Genomic DNA, 17,336 nt, shown 5'->3' on the forward strand with positions numbered 1-17,336 from the left:
TGCAATTATATACTTTATCCGTAGCAATAACTGTTTTATTTACAACGGTGTTCAACTCACTGTTGTTCACTCGGTGTTTACTCACTTGTATTCTATGTTTAACTAACTATTAATATTGAGCAATTACAACAAGTATAATGATTGCATTGAACTTTTTATTAAGATATTGTTAAGATAATTGTATATTAATTATTTTTTCAACCACTTTGTATTTATATTTTGTTCATGATTTGTTTAACCCATCATATGTAACTAATAAATAAAACATAAAAAATTTCATATAATTTTTGCATATAGTTTTAATTACTCTCAACTTAATAGTTCCGTTTTCACTTCTATCGGCAGTCCCACGACTGCTACTGTTTTTTTCATAACATATGTTTTTGTAGTTTTATTATTCCTACACAAAATAATTTCTTTTTACTATTTTAGGCTCCTGCTCAATATTGAAAAGCGCTATATTGTATTATTTTTTATAGTAGCCTATATTCTTATTTTTTTAGTATAAACTATATGGGATAATCAATCTATTTAGTCCGATAGAGAATTCAGTCGTTGGCTTGGCTAGGGCTGTTGGTAGGTCTAAATTTTGGTGAACTTCAAATTCAAATGTGATCAAATAATTTTTGCAGTAGATATTGGCTACCCTGGTGGCTGGTTCATTGTTGTTTGTTTTTATTTCATAAATAGTTTTGCAATGCAGGCCGAACTTAGTTGTTTGAGTTGAATGTTACGTCTCTTAGTAAAGTAAATGCATAATTATTTTAGTTTTATTTCGAATTCGGGTTCTTTGGATCTATTTAGTTTATTGTGTTTTAAATCTGCAACTTGATGTAGCTTCATGGTATTTTAGATGTGAATCTGGGCTTTAAACAACAACATAACCTTAATATGAATCCACTAACGTAAGTCGACATCTACAAAACATATAGTTAGCTTGAAGTACTATGTTATTATTTATAGTATGTTGTATTAACTCCTCTAAATATGTTATAGCTTAACATTGCTTATAAGGGTTGATATTTCCTATGTGAAAGCATACAGCCTATCATCTAAATTTTGAATAATCCAAAAATATTGCCGGCTGTAGTACAATCCACAATTGAATCTGGCTCTACCTATGTATCGATTAGAAATACTTAAATTATTGAGATGCAGTATTTTGAGCAACCACCACCACCACAATCAAATCATAATTTATTGATTAGAAATATCTTAACTATTGAATACATCATTTGATATAGATATTCATAACTAATCATTGCCAGCTGTTTTGATTTCAATTACGTACTGCATAGGCTAGTTATATCAGTAAGAAAAATGGTGATGAACATGCAATTACTGCCTCAAAATGTATTTGTAAACAATATTTTAAATGGTTACAAGATAATGGCCTTGCTCCTTTAAATCTGAAGTGACCAGTTTGTAGTGAGGAGATGAAAACTTGAATGTAAGAGCACAACGATAGCATACTGCACCATCATCTAGACTAAGTTTTGAATCTTAATAATGTTACAATTAGGCCCAATAACAAAATTAGATTAGAAATTAATAAGCGACTTAAATTTGTTATTTTATTGTTTTTATTGAATGTTTTGATTGTTTTTATGGAGTTGAGTACGATAAGCGGACCCAATTTTTTTATTATCAAAGTTATCAAACTAAACTTATTTATTATACCCATAGATATAATTAACCAATAGTAACTAATTTTAACTATATTTAAATCATCTGCACCAACAGTACTAGAAAACAAGGGTAGGGTATGATAAGCGGACCTGGTGTTTTATATCGAAATTGGCAAACGATATTACCTAATCATAACCATCGATATAATCAATTGATAGTAATTAATTATTTTGAACAATTAGCCTAACTTAAATAGGCTAATCTATATCAACAGCTGTAAACACTTTCAAATAATACACGTAGGGTAATATTTCAATATTACATAAGTAACATTTGATTATTAAAAATGGTGGTAAATTTTCAGTCAGAAAACTACACGACATTGCTTTTAAAGATGATAAGAAACGTTTTTCGTGGCTTCGGCTTGTTGGACTCGTACTGAAAACCCCATTATGTGAAAGGTGTGGGAAAGAAACAACTGTAATTGTGAGAGGAGCAAATATGGTCGTCTTAAGTTTTCCTAATTTTGGTTATAATAATTTGTTTGATCACTGTAAATATTAAATTCATATTTTAATTTAAAACATATGATTGTTATTGAGAACTATAGATACTTTTATATCGAGTGATAGTCTAGGATTTGAGATGCGAATATTAGGTATCTATGATTACATTCTTTGATATAAAAAAACCGGGTCCGCTTATCGTACCCTACCCGAAAACAATACAAAATAACCCTAAAAGATTATTTACTTTGTCTTCCTCGGTTTAAAGATGTTTGTTTTGTTTTTTATGTTTTCTATAAGACTTTTTTCTTGTCACTGGTCTTAATTTTGTCATTTAATTAATGGTTATGTTATGGTTCCTTTATTTATGACATTACATAATCGTTAAAACTATTTATATTAACTTGAAACATGAGACTTGCATTTAGCATTGTAGATACATAGATTTCGATTGATAGTTCTGTTATTTGATACATAAAGTATTGATGTTTGTAATAAGCAATATAAAAAACTGCGTCTGCTTATCGTGCTCTACCCTTCTTATGAAATGAAGAATTTAATATTACAATTTATTTAAATTCACGTATGATTTCAACTTGTTCATTATAGTAATGTTTAATGTAAACAATAAACAAGAAGTAACTAATTTTTGGAGAATTTGTTTATGGTGATAAATGAGGATATTACGTAGATAAACAATTGATGAAAGTACTGGGCGGTTAAAAGAAGTTTGAGGAGTTAAATAGAAATTAAAAATTGTAATGAGTTATTTTTGTTGTTAATGTATTATAATTCTTGTTACATACGATTATTATAAAGACTAATATGGAAGTCGAATATTATATGAAATGGTTCAATAATAACAATTTACCAACAAATGTAGGCAGCTTATTAAAGTCTTTCCCAAGATTATTACACTATCATGGCTTACAATGATGAAATCACAAAATTATTTTTAATAGGCTTAATAAGAGAAAGCTGAGTAATCAATATTTCTTTGGATTAAAAAAAGTCTTAAACAAATTAGGCCTATTATAAATTACTATCTACAATTCAAAAATCAAATATATAAAGTTGGGTAGATATGAAAGTAATCATATTGATGGATTGCAAACAACTTATAATTCTGCACAATTATTTTCATGTTAAAATAAATATGTAGGATATGAACTATTTTTGAAAAATAAGGTCTAGCTTATAAGTTTTCCTGTTGCTTAAAATATCTAACATGTTGCTTAAAATATCTAACATATATTCTACAATCCTTTCTAAGTATATAAATAAATTCTCTATCATTATCAACATTGCATGTATTTGATTGCAAAGACCAGATAAACTAACACTTTAATGAATATGTTATTTTAGATGAATTAATGTAACTTAAAGGTATAGCAGCCTTTCGTATTCATGGATTGCTGTCACAAAGATAAAAACTAGTAACAATTAACCTGGAGTTGTTTCTTTGAAGACTAAATTCATGAGATGTCTAAACTCTGCTACTATTTCGCTGTTAATAAGTGCGAAATAATCTTATATTAAAATCTGTTTCCACAAAAATAATAATCTACCATAACAGCTAATTCCTCTACGTTACCTATAAACTGTGTTATCTGGCAAGTTTACTTATGTGAAAAGAGTTCTGCAAACGATACAATAACTATTATATCATTAGAGAAAACTTCCATGTCTTATCAGAGGATTATTTGAGTAATTTATTGAGTATATTGGAGCAGAGTGACATAAATAGTATGCTTAACTTCTGTATTGTTGCTAGCTGTAAAATGCTGTATTGCATGATCACATTGATGTAAAAACATACAACTTAAGGCAATGCAGCTTACTTGACTAAACCAATAAATAGTTTACCTGCGATTTTATGTAAATAAATACAAATAAAATGTTGTTTGTCAGTATGAATGGCTGGACTTATGTGGCTATTTGTATTTTAAAGCTAGCAGTAGTCCAATTTTGTTCTTTTCCATTCTATTGATATGCTTATTCAGGGCCCGGATGTGGGTATTTAACCGCAAGAAGGATACATTCCACTGATTCATTTGATAGCTGGATAGGCCATTATTTAAAGTTTCTATATATGAAAACATGAACATTATGCTTTATTGTTTGTTTACAATTTACAATTGTATACAATATAATGTAACTATTTGATTAAGTTGTAAAAAATATACATTTTATAAGTATTTCCTTACATCTCTTAGTAAACAGTGACTTAAATGTTTAACTTAAATTTGAGTGAGATTAAATCAAATGAAACATTTATATTAAAATAAATTACATTTTCTACTTATTATAACAATCTAAAAATTAATAAAATTGTTAAAACCGAACTGCTATTAGGAGTTACGTACTGTACTTCCTTGGCCACTTAAACCTGATTAGGTTTTTGCTTTCTCCATTCCATATGCCTCTCTATCTTCCTGTGCTTAAATTCCATTTATTGTCGTTATCACTCCTCATTCTTTGTGAAGGAGCAAATGAGTTCAATGCCCGACAAGATTTGCCTTAAGGTGGATTCTCATTCTAATATATTATAAGTAACACTGAAGTTCCCAACATTCCCTATATATAGTATACATAACACTATTCGTAATATGCCGTAATGTTTCTCTTTGAATAACTGGTGTTGGTCTACTAAGTTCTCTTTTCTCTCCTGGATTTCCTACTTAGATACTCTCTATTTATTATTACGGTTTCTTCAACACATCCATTTTCATCTGTGACTTTTAAGTAATGCAAACATTTATGGATAAGTATAGATGTCTCTTAATTCTGTGTTCTTCATGATTCTCCAAACGTTTTCATCTTTTGGCTGGGCCAACGACTTCCTCAATACTATTTGAGGAATTGATTTGACTTTTGTAATCTATTTCTGAAAACAATACATTTTTTCTCAAAGCCTCTGGTTAGCACTTACGTTTTCAATCCATGCAGTAATACTGGGATGATTATTAAATGCTAAATATTTACTTTGATTTTTATGGAAAGCCATATACATTTGAGTATCCTTTCTAAGCACCATTATGTCCTAGAAGCTGTGGTTAATCTTTTGTTGATTGAATTATCCCATCTAATCTAAGATTTAAAGAATTTTAGATTAACAACTTGATTCAGTGTGAATGTTGAGTTTAGTTCCAGTTCACCTACCTCTTAGTATAGCATCTGGAATATGACACTGTCAAAGACTTTACTCCAGATTCCAGGAGTCAATCTGTGACAGGATCAGATTCTAAGAGGAAGGAGACATGGAGCTAAACTCAACATACACATTGTATCATCTCTTCCCACCATAGCTACGTGATCTATAGAAAAAGCGTGGTTGTCAATTTATTAACATTATAATGGTTTTACTTTATAAATAAGTTACTAGTATTGACTATGTCTCTTGCACCATTGTACAAAATGTACCTAATGGCAATACACTTGTGGTTTCTGACTGCAGTATATATAACTTCAAATTTCTTTTTTGTTCCAGGAATGTTAAAAATATCAAAAAGCTAAGTGAACAAGAACTTAAATCTGGAAATGTAGTTTCATCATGGCACAACCAATACAAAGACAGTGCTTGGATTTTTATTGGTGGCTTGCCTTATGATCTTACTGAAGGAGATGTCCTCTGTATATTTTCAGAGTAAGTACTTTGTATTTAACTCAGAATTATTTAAGTTTATAGAATAAGAAGCTCATAATGTTTTAGGAATTGTTGCATTGTGCTTTCAGAGAATTCCTTACACTGAACAAATACTAAAATGAACAATTAAAGGACATTTGTGCATGGTGTATACAGTAATTTTGTAATTTAAATAAATAAAACATTTTACCTTTTATTTGTATAAAATCTAAAACAAGTTTGGGAAAAATGTGTGGAAAACTTTTAACCTGAACAGTCTCTCTATGTGGTTTGCTTTTCAACATTGGAGGCTTATTAAATTTGTTTATTTGGAAACAGACTTTCAGTAAAGTTATAAGAGTGAGAATTTTTTTTAATTTTCTTTAAATCATGGATTTAGAAAATGTTTTATACAATCCAACATATAAACACTATGCACCAAGTAATATTTTCAAAATGTTATACTTACATCATTCAAAAAAGTTTTAAATTACAAAAACTGCTTAAATTATAAAAACTAGTGGCAAATTAATGTGCAGTGAGTTACTGTTGTAACTAACTATTGAACAATATTTATTAACTTGATATTCTGTGATTTTAGATATGGAGAAATCGTCAATATAAACCTGGTGAGAGATAAAGGAACTGGGAAGCAAAAAGGGTTCTGTTTTATTTGTTATGAAGATCAGAGGAGTACAATTTTAGCAGTTGACAATTTAAACGGAATCAAGGTTTGTTGTACTTACTATCTGTATCTGCAACAGCTTCATATTTTAATGCCTGTAATAGTTATTATTATTGTTTTGTATCCAAAAAGCAATGTGTTTTTTGGGAGGGATATATGTGGCTGCGCAGTTAAGGTATTAAGTTGAGCCAAGGTTAGGGTACCAAAAGTTAAAATTAAAATTCTGCCTTGACAAGTACACTTTTATCACTTCTTCCTACCTCCTACTTTATGGACTCTCACTAATTCTCTTTTTTTAACACGCTTTTATTAGCTTCGGTTGTATCTATGTAACGGAATCTTTGAGCATAATTTTCACGAATTTCCAGAAATCTGATTAATTTGAAACTTTGCATACGTATCAAGGACCAATGACAATGCAATAATTTGATCATAGTTTTCCATTATCCTTATAAGGACCGCCAGGATATTTTTTTTTTTTTCCCTTGGGGCGGCCTACTGCCATGCACTTAAGCCTCAAGGGCTTTTTGCGCACCCCGGAAACACCATGAGGCCTACCAGTCTACAACTTCAGCAGTTCAACAAACCGCCGAAAACAACCTATCAAGTCCTCCTGGGAAAATTCAACCAAGCTACCAAAGATGGCATACCACTCTCTTGCTATTGCAGGGCAATCAAAGAGCAGGTGCTCAGCAGTCTCCTCCTGCTCATTACACCTTCCACAGAGCGGATCCTCCTGAAGGATGCCAACTCTGTGTAGATGCTTCCTCAGGTGACCATGCCCCGTAATGAGACTAATGACCTTAGAAGACATTGATCTGTTTAATGAGAGAAGGTCCGAAGCCACCTTGGAGGAAGGTGACTGTAATACCATTCTACTCACTCTCAAACCCGGATGCAACCTCCACCTTCTCCCATGCTCCGCGCGAATCCATTTCGAGACAACCCTAGAGGATTCACACCTTGGAACACCGCAGAACGGTTGAGGGCCCGTCATAATTGTTGCTGAGCCCTGGTTGGCCAGGGCATCAGCTCTTTCGTTCCCAAGAATCCCCTCATGACCAGGAACCCAACAAACGGTTACATTGTTGATTCTGGCAAGGGAGGAAACGGTCTGATAGCAATCCCAAACCAGTTTGGATTTGATTGCGCAAGAATCCAGCGCCATCAGCGCTGCCTGACTGTCCGTGAAAATGTTAATCGTCTTGCCCCTATATCGCAGACGAAGATTCTCACGAGCACATTCCATAATGGCTGCGACCTCCGCTTGAAAGACTGTTGGATACGGACCCATAGGAACCACCACCTCCCTACATGGTCTCATTCCCAGAATTCCAGCGCCTGTGCCGCTTTTTGTTTTGGAGCCGTCTGTGTACCATTCGAGCTCCGCTGGTGGAAGAGGTTTCTTCCCTCTCTGACCAATCATCCCTTGAGGGTAAAATAATCCTAAAGGGTTTGTCAAAGGAAAACTTTTGTGGCATCTGATCAGAGATCATGTGCAAAACATCCTCCTGAATCAGAGTGCCAATTCTGCAGTGCCCACCGCTGCAGCCCGACCAGAGTCCCATCTGCTGAAGACAGTAGGCACTCCTCTTGGCCATAGCTCGAATGACAATGTCCAGGGGGGCAAGATTAAGACAACAGTCCAGAGCCGCGCCTGGCGCACTAGGAAAAGCCCCAGTGATAGCGAGGCAGGCCATCCTTTGGATACCCGCCAGATGTGCTACCACCGTCTTGGCTTCCGTTTTTGGCCACCATACGACAGCTCCGTACATTAGTGCAGGTCTGACCACGGAAACATAAAGCCAGTACAAGAGCCTCGGCTTCAGTCCCCAGGGCCCACCTATCACACGTCTGCATTGATTAATAAATTCTTTTATAGATCCTCTGCGATAGAGCTAGCGTGCGATCTGCGCTAACCCAGCGTTCAAGTTTCCATTCGTCTCGGTATTCTCGAATGTGCTTGATTCTCTTAATATAGTAATATTATAGTAGTCATCCAGTCTCTGCCATTTCCAGTGGTTTCCTTGACTGCCATATCTCTAAGTACACGATTCATGCATGTTCTTTGTTTAGTATACATTACATAATACTAATTTGAGTTGTTGCTTTACAGAAACATACATAGTATGTTCATCAGACAAAGCCTTTAGTGTTTTTTAACTAATTCCATTTCAACAATATTCCAAATTTTTCTTGCATTTTCAATTTTATTTACTAAAAATAAAGTTGAACAAATACAGTTTAGTTATTTTACACATTACCAAAGATGTATAGCTAATAAATTAAATAATAAATGTACCAAAATATGGGTATATTCAATTCTGAACTACAATAACCATTAGTTATTGTGTATACATACACATACATATATACATACATACACATACATATATACATGTAAGTATATTTTTGAATCGCAAAAAGTACTTGCTCCGCCGGGACTCGAACCCGGATCTCTCACTTTTAGATATCAAAGAAAAAGTGAGGGCTCTGTGGTGTAATGGTAGCACATTCACCCGGCAAGTGAGAGATCCGGGTTCGAGTCCCTGGCGGAGCAAGTACTTTTTTGCGATTCAATGTTTATTGAAATTATATATATATCAGAATATAGCAATTATATGATAAAAATATAAAATGATTTACGATACGAAAAATTCAACTTAGTTAAGGGTGTAACATTTTATAATAGTATATCTCATATAAATAAGTAATAGTTTTAATACAGCTCAGTAAGAATGATAAATGATATATACAAGCCAACATTACGTTTATTAAATACTTCACATACCTAACCCTCAAGTCCGGCAAAGGTGTTTCAAACAGCCACAGTTCCTTGGTAGCTTAGATGCCAGCCTTCGATTTTTACAACAATAATAAATTAATCTAAAGAGAACTGCGAAGCTCCGAGTCTCCAGGGATCAGAGCCGACATCTTAAGTGCAAGCTCGAGGAGTAATATTGAGGCGATGCAGGTTGCTATTTCCCCGTTGGTAGCTATTAATAGGACAGAACCTTTAATGAGGCACCGATGACAGACACGCACCAAGCGGGCAAAAACCTGTCCGACCCGACATCCTTGATCTAGGCTCGCGATAGTTTGCTGCTGGACAAGCCTATGTACCACTTAGTAGTGTAAGATCTTTAGACGGTATTCGGATTGAAGAACTTGATTGCTCTAAGTTATCAGGAAATACCCCATGCAATAGTGAAGCTTTAAATGAAATGATGAGATTGCGGAATGATTCGTAAGAAATACCACATTTCCACAAGAAACTAATTGATTAATCGAACTAAAAAATGAAAAATAAATAATAGTTTAAAAAACTAAAAACACGCTTTTATAGCAAACCAAACTAAAAAATAGAAAATAATTTTTAATTGCAAAGAGTTTATATTATGGTAGTAGAAGGCAAAACAATCATTCATAGTCAATCACCTCAAAATAAAATTATAATAAAATTTAAGTTATTAACAGAATAAATTAATTCAGAGTAAAAAGCGTGGGGTGCATTTTACTACATTTCATAAGTCTCCTCTCAAAGATAATTACCGATAGAATGATTGTAATATTTAATATATCAAGCACTCCACGCTTTTTAATCTGAATTAATTTATTCTGTTAATAACTTAAATTTTTTACCCATATAAAAGTGAGCATATGGATGATGATAGATATCTATGTATAATAGGCCACACTAGAAACTTTGTTGGTATTGCACAGCATGATCAAAACAGCTTTTGAAAATGAAGGAGCAGAATTTGGATTTTGAAGTACAATATTCTGCTATATGGCCACACCAAGCATTTCCTACCTCCTATGGTCCTACCTTCTATAATATTATACACTATTGTACATTGTATTTTACTGTCTAAATTTTTATAGTTTTGCTTGACATTGCAGAAAATACATTGTATTGATGTTATATAGCAATCGATTGATTTATTAGCCTTTATGATCCATGATCAATTAACCTTTCCGGGCCAGGAGGCAATATATTGCCGCCATAGATTGTGTCTGAAAAGTGCCAGGCGGCAAAATATTGTCTCCTTGATATTCATCGTTTTCTTAAATAAATACAACGTCAAGTGATTAAAGTTTTATGTTTTTTTATTCCCTGGTATATTTGTATATATTAATATGAATATCATTTTTATTTTGGAGGTCTATCCATTTTTATTTCGTAATTGTCACGTGTCATTATCAGCTGACTGCTGCCAGTCAGTGCTCGATCTTTTGTTGTTTATTCTTTATGCTTCAGTGTAATCGTATTATTGTATGCTGGATTCTTCTTCATTATTTTATTTTGTGGTTGTAAATATTAGTAGTTTTAGTTGTTACGTGCTTAGCTATTGTGTATAGTTACTACAATGACTTATAATTTGCGATCTCACAGGAGTGAAATTGACCGACAGTTAAATGACGATCTTGCATTATCTGATACAAAATGTGTCATAAAAAATTTATTTATGAGAGAAATAACACAAAATTTTGTATGGATGTTCCTTTCTAAATGTATAATATAATAAAATAGCTTCCCACACTAAAATTATTTTTACGTTTTTAGTTATTGCAAAAAAAAATTAAAAAATCAAAAATGTTTATGTAATCTATTAAAACATTTTTTTATAAATTTTAAATTACTTTAAACTACATCTATATATTTTTTTGTTGATAGTATATATCTATACGAGTAATTTGGTGCATCTTTTAGGTCATTGTCTAATTTTTATGAAAACATAAATTTTGATCTAAGAGACTGCAAAATCGTCAATTTTAGTCTGGCCTTTTTGACTAGTCACAAGGGGATATGAGATGTGAACAAATTTTGCAACATCTCATATTTGCTCCTGGCCCTGAAAGGGTTAAGAGTTCAATATCCTATCACAAAGGTTTTATAAGTACAACTGTATTTTCTTAAATTACAATATAATCTATGCTATTTGTGCATGACACTAGTTTGTATGTCACTCGCCTTCCACTAATAAAATTAATTCTTGTTTTATCTGCTGCTGAACAGACTCAAGAACAAATATTTGTATGCTCACTTTATGCATTTTTATGTCAGAAAAATAATATGAGGGTGTGTCAAATGTAAACAGGTCTGGTTATATAGAACATTCCGCAGGAGTCATTGATCTACAATCAGTTGATGCACACACAGGCAGTTGTACTGTTAAGGAGTGAGGGAAAGCAACCGAAAATCTCTTTGATCTCGTTACTAACAAAACAAATCAAGAGGAAACAGAAAGTGCATTTCTATGTGGACCAATGGATCATAATCAAGTTATTGGCCAAGGAAAAAGTGAACCCAACAGACATTTTGTGGCGATTACAGGCACAGTTTAGGGGCAACATCTGGTTGAAAACCATTTATTTACTTGGCTAAAAGAATTTTCTGAAGGCTCTGAAAAGGTTGAGAACGAGAGCCACAGTTATCGCTTAACCAATTGGGGAACTTGTCCGAGCGTCACTCGTTGCAGCCGAGCGGGACTGAATAATCTTGCCCGAGCGGCACTTGTGCTCTTTATAGATGCTAACGATCGTCTATTTATTTGTTTTTCCGCTAATCGCAGTTTTGTCCATCGAGCATCTTTATAAACAATTATTCCATTTCGGTTTGTCATGTTAGCACACAGGAACCACAACTAATAGCTTGTTTTGTTGCTGTTTACATTGTGCCATATGCTCAATTTTTGTCACTTCAATGTTCTGTTTACATTCTATGTATTGTGTTCTCAATGTTTGGTGTTTAACTGTTTATAGTTGAATGAGTTTTTAGTCCTTCCACTACCTCATGGAACAAGACAATTTGCATACTTCAGAAGTAGACAGATACTTGACTCAAAAAGATATCAAAGATACACAAAGACTGACACAAAAGTGAATTATAAAAAGTAAATAAATGGTCATTGTATGTAATGTAAATAGTTTATTTTAATTATCATTTTAATAATAACAATTGAATGTAACAAACAGTTTTATCTCATCTCCCACACAACTCATTCAGGAGCTTGTCATAAAATCATAAAAAAGTGAAAAAATGTTAGAGAATTTGGATTGTTTTGTTATTATGCTTTATAAATTAACCAATCCAATAAAAACTGATTTTTCTTGTCAAAAACATAGTGCCGTTTTAAATTTAAAAAATTATTGAAATAGATAAACAAAACAGTATTAAAGTACTGACAGTTGCTTTTGATTTTTTGTTTTTATTACTAAAAAGTTGTTAAAAAAATACTAAAAAAGTGAAATAAAAAATTTATTTGGAGAAAGCAACAAACGCTATTGTAGAGCAACAAAATAGACTAAAATGTCCTGAAAAATTGTCTAATTTATCTATATCCAAACTCATTCTATTAATATTTTAGTACACACATGCATTTTTGCCAAAATCAATCCAAACATTTAGTCCTAGACAGGCTAGGTTAATTGCTTCCTCAATGGGTTAAGGGTTAATTTAACTGAGATCAACATTGAAGCAGTCCAAATCCCATTGAGGAAAATCGGTGCATTACTCTCTCTGATATCACAATGCACAATATCATTGTGAAATTGTGAAGTACTAGATACTGTAAAATCGTAATTTTTAAGGAAAAGGAAGCAGAAATTCACCAGAAGTGACATTCTTGTGCATGAAAAAATGCCTGGCCACATGCAGCTACGCCATAAGGCAATAATCGGTTGCGTCAGGATAGAAAACAAAGGAACATCCACTCTATAGTCCACTTTGTGACTTTCATCTTTTTAGACCCCTCAAAGAAGTGTGTGGAGGTTAACATTTTGAGGTTAATGTAGCGTCAGAGGCGTTTCTGCTTCAATAGCTAAGAAAACTTCCATGCAGTTTTTACGATGCTGGAATAAAAAAACTCTGAATCCGGTGGAAAATATGCATTTAAAGACAAGAGTATTGTTTTACTCAAAGGTAGCGTGTTGTCAAAATATCTCTTGTTTCAGTCTCTTCCAATGTCCAAATTTTAAAATATATTCTCTCACATAGAAGACTGTAGAAGATTCTGAATTGCTGCTGGGATGTATAGATCAAGATAAAAATATTCTTTACAAAATGTGAACAATTTTTCTTGTTTCTGCTTGTACAATGTCTGAATTTGGTTGTAAAATTCAAGTTTAAAATCTGTTATAGGTTTTAGGGAGAACAATTCGAGTAGACCATGTTGCAGACTACAAACCTCCGAAGGAGTCCAGTAAGGCAGACAAGGAGCTATCTAAACTGCAGAGAGAAGGCTGTGCACCTGTTCTTGTAGTCCCTACAGAGGTTAAACAAGGTTTGTAATATCATTTTGTTTGTTGCCATTATTAGTCGTATTATATTTTTACAAAAATCTAAGTAAAAATTTGTTATACAGTACAAGTTATATACTTACATGTAGTCAGTGGTTATTATTATAATGTAGCTACAATTTGTATTTGCAAAATGTGACAGCGAGTATTCCTGGGAAAATCATGGACTTATGCCTGGTGCCTTTTCATATTACAAATCAGTTTCTTAAGCTTGCTGGTTTCCTTTGCCTCCTGTCTTTGAAAGAATGTCACTAGTGAATCCAAGCCAATTCTCATACAAAACTTGGATTGTACACTCTCATTCCTTCATATTTACCCCCAACATTATTACAGCTCGCTTTTATTTAGCATGATGCCTCATTATCTCCACAATCTATAGTGTCAAGTCTGGAAAATCATAGGTTTGTATAGTTAACCATAAAAAACATTCAGTTAGCAAAGGTTTGTAATAACAATTAAGTGTGAGAGTACTTGAGAAAATCTGGTGCCAAGAGTTTACTCTACTCACAGGTGTAAATATGTAGTATTAGTACTATTGCTGTAATATGGACATTTAAGGTTATTGGAATGGAGCCCTTACGTCAGAGTGTAGTCCTTAAACCATTTGTTACAGAGATACTTTAAAGTAACATAAATACTTGTGTAATATTAACTGTTTCATTTCATTCAATAGTTTATAAAATTTCAGTAATTTTTTAGCCAGGGTCTAAACCCTGACGTAGTATATCAAAGCCATTTCTTAGAATCTGGCACTGAGATGATATACCATAGATTGTGTTATATCCTTCTGTTGTTTTTCTTGATGATTTCATCAGGTAACCACAAGTGGTCTGCCACTTCAAGGACGTAGTTAAAAGCCATTAAAAAAAAAACTAAAATCTGTTTCTCTGTCAAATTAAGTATTTTATTATTCATTATTTACATGAAATAACTCTATATCGAATACTTAATGTTATAATTTTAAATACCGGTAATAAATATTCTGTTACAACCTGAATTTCTGTATTGTAGTTAAAATGTTATGTCATTAACAATTTATTCTATTTTAGATTATTACTGTATTATTTTATTAAATTTTCTTTCATATAAACATTGGGTTTAGTTGCTCATTTGAGATTTTTTATTATTCCATGTTGTCAAGGTTTTTCTAACCACCAAATAATAAATATTAATAATTTTAAATATTATTTCACACCTAATACTCTCCAGTAATTTAAATTGTATATTGCTGGTCTTAATTTTATTGTAATTATTCGTTTGACATGATCAAGAATATTACAGCATTGTAATTTGCAATTTGTGTGCTGTCACATTTGATTTGCACATTGTAATGTAAATCCCTTATTACATTTATCCACTTCACAGTAATATTGTACAATATAACTAATGTGCATTCATAAAAAAGTTGAATTGTTAATAAGTTCAAAATACATTTTTACAAAAATGTAAACAATATGATTAGATACAGATTGTTACCAGATAGGGAAAATGTGCTCTTTTAAGTGATACAACTTAAGTGACCAAGTCAGATCTGGAAGGTTAGTGAATTGAAGAACATACATTTAGAGGAATAATGGTTGTTAAATAAATTATAACTTTTGAGCCCCTTTCTTTTTTTATGCCCAGTGACAGGAACCCTCGCTTATAAGTGAAGAGATTGTAATTAATTTTAACATTGTAATAGTCCATTCTTTGTCAAGATACAAGGGTTTAAAGTTCAGGTTTTAGGTTATGAAGGGGGAAATGTCTTGGTGCCTTTCTCTCTCTGTGTTAAGAGGTTCTGAAAGTGTGGGTAGTAATTGATCTCTTCTCTGTTCTGTACCATATCTATAATATCACTCATTAAAGCTGGCTTTCGTTTATTCATTTTCACTTTGGTCTAAGGTAAAGCCAATAGCATCTTTTTCAGCGTACGGAATATAATTTTGTACAATTAATGTTGATTCTATACAAACACTTTACGTACAAGCATAGGAAAAAGTTATTATTACTTTAATTTTGTTTGGATTAGAATTGTATTTTCTTTTTCAGAAGAAGAAGCAGAAGAAGGAGAAAGAAAGCAGAAGGAGAAAGAAAGAAAAAGGAAGAAAAAAGAAAAGAAAAAGAAGAGAAAAAAAGATAAATCCAGTAAGAAGAGTAAGAAATCGAAAAGAGATAGGAGTTCTAGCGAGTCAGCCTCTTCATCTAGTGATAGTGAAACAGACTAATGTAAAATATAGTTTTTATAAGTGCACTATACATTTTATGCATAATTACCAATCATAAGAATAAATGTTTTATTTTGTTGATAATATCTTCAACCTAAATTAGGTAATTTCATCCCTACAACCCTTATTGAACAATATCTATACTCTATTAAATTACAGTGGTAGTGTCATATGAGAACTCCTAAGTCAGAAATAAAGATATTTAGTTAATCTCCTTAATTTAAAATTCAAAAGTGAATATATAAAATTAACCAAAGTGTTTTATTTAAAATTAGCTGTTTCCCACAGCTTTGCACGCTTTTCGTAAGCTTTGCCTGTGTATGAGCACTTTTGGTTCAAGTGAATTATATTTTTAACGCCGATGTAGAGTTTACCTTGTTGCTACGATCAAGAAAACCTGTCAAAAGTGTATGTTTATAGCCATTGTAAACATCCATGTACTTTATTATAAAGTGGTCTAACACTCAAGCTTTAAGTTCAACCAGAAATTTATTTTAAAAACAAGTATATATCAAAACTTAGAGCCTTCAAATTGTGTTTGGCTATTTAATTTACTTAACTGTCTCGTAATTGAAATTTATACTGTGCAGGCGCTTTGATAATTTACGTCCTGGTCCATTTTAGATTTAAAGAACAGTTTTTTGGGACTGAAGTCAAAGGGTGAAAGTTTTTAAAAGTACATGTAAAATAACTCTAATTTCTCTTCAATATATTATGACGTTTTATTGAATAGCTCTAACAAATCCAATAAAAAATTAATTGAACTATTTTAGCCCAGTGTGGAGGAATTCTAAAGTTGAAGTGCATAGCTTTATGATGTAATAAACAGCTGGTGCTCTGTGTAATTTTGTAATGGAAGTAGGCATATTATAGGTACATATTATTACAGTGTTAATGGGTAAGAGCTTCACATGTAAGCCAAATTCCATATAGTTTTTTACTTTAGGTTTTGGACATGTATGAGATCTGGTTTGAATTAATTTCCGACGCCATGGTTGAGTTTGCCTTGTCGCCTTGATCAAGAAAAAAATATATACATACACAGGTCTCAGAAGCTCACTTCGGTCATAAAACACCTATTTTTGGCCATTGTAATTTATTTCCAGTTTAAGGTATTTCTGGTACCATAGTTGAGTTAGTTTGCTTTGTTACCCTGATCAAGACAATATATACATATATATATTTCTGGGAACCCTACTTCTGTAAAAAAGAAACAGCTGGGATGTACTTAAAACAGTCTTTAAATCTGTAGCAAAAGTTAGTAATGTTGCCTTTGATATCTGCATTACCTACTAATCAAGTAATTGCTAAAATTTACAGTTTAAGGGTATTTTTACTAAAACTTTCAGTTTTATCTGGATGTGCACAACAGTGATTACAGA

At 32.3% G+C, this 17,336-nt stretch overlaps 1 protein-coding gene across 1 annotated transcript; it reads left to right on the forward strand.

Moving 5' to 3' along the window:
* The first annotated feature begins 553 nt into the window (after nt 1-553).
* Nucleotides 554-16,038, forward strand: LOC124362672 (RNA-binding motif protein, X-linked 2-like). The gene is made up of 5 exons (XM_046817370.1): nt 554-905; nt 5,626-5,781; nt 6,362-6,491; nt 13,590-13,731; nt 15,779-16,038. Exons 1-5 carry the CDS (start codon nt 892-894, stop codon nt 15,952-15,954), a joined length of 618 nt encoding a protein of 205 aa, XP_046673326.1. The 5' UTR covers nt 554-891; the 3' UTR covers nt 15,955-16,038.
* Nucleotides 16,039-17,336: the final 1,298 nt, after the last annotated feature.

The sequence above is a fragment of the Homalodisca vitripennis genome, chromosome 5 (assembly GCF_021130785.1).
Source record: "Homalodisca vitripennis isolate AUS2020 chromosome 5, UT_GWSS_2.1, whole genome shotgun sequence".
NCBI classification, from domain to species: Eukaryota; Metazoa; Arthropoda; class Insecta; order Hemiptera; family Cicadellidae; genus Homalodisca; species Homalodisca vitripennis.

Bases quoted from the DNA above. Each gene is read 5' to 3' on its own strand.
- LOC124362672 (XM_046817370.1), top strand. The intron at 6,492-13,589 runs GTTTGTTGTACT...AATCTGTTATAG, and splicing joins ACAATTTAAACGGAATCAAG to GTTTTAGGGAGAACAATTCG. The intron at 13,732-15,778 runs GTTTGTAATATC...TTTCTTTTTCAG, and splicing joins CCCTACAGAGGTTAAACAAG to AAGAAGAAGCAGAAGAAGGA.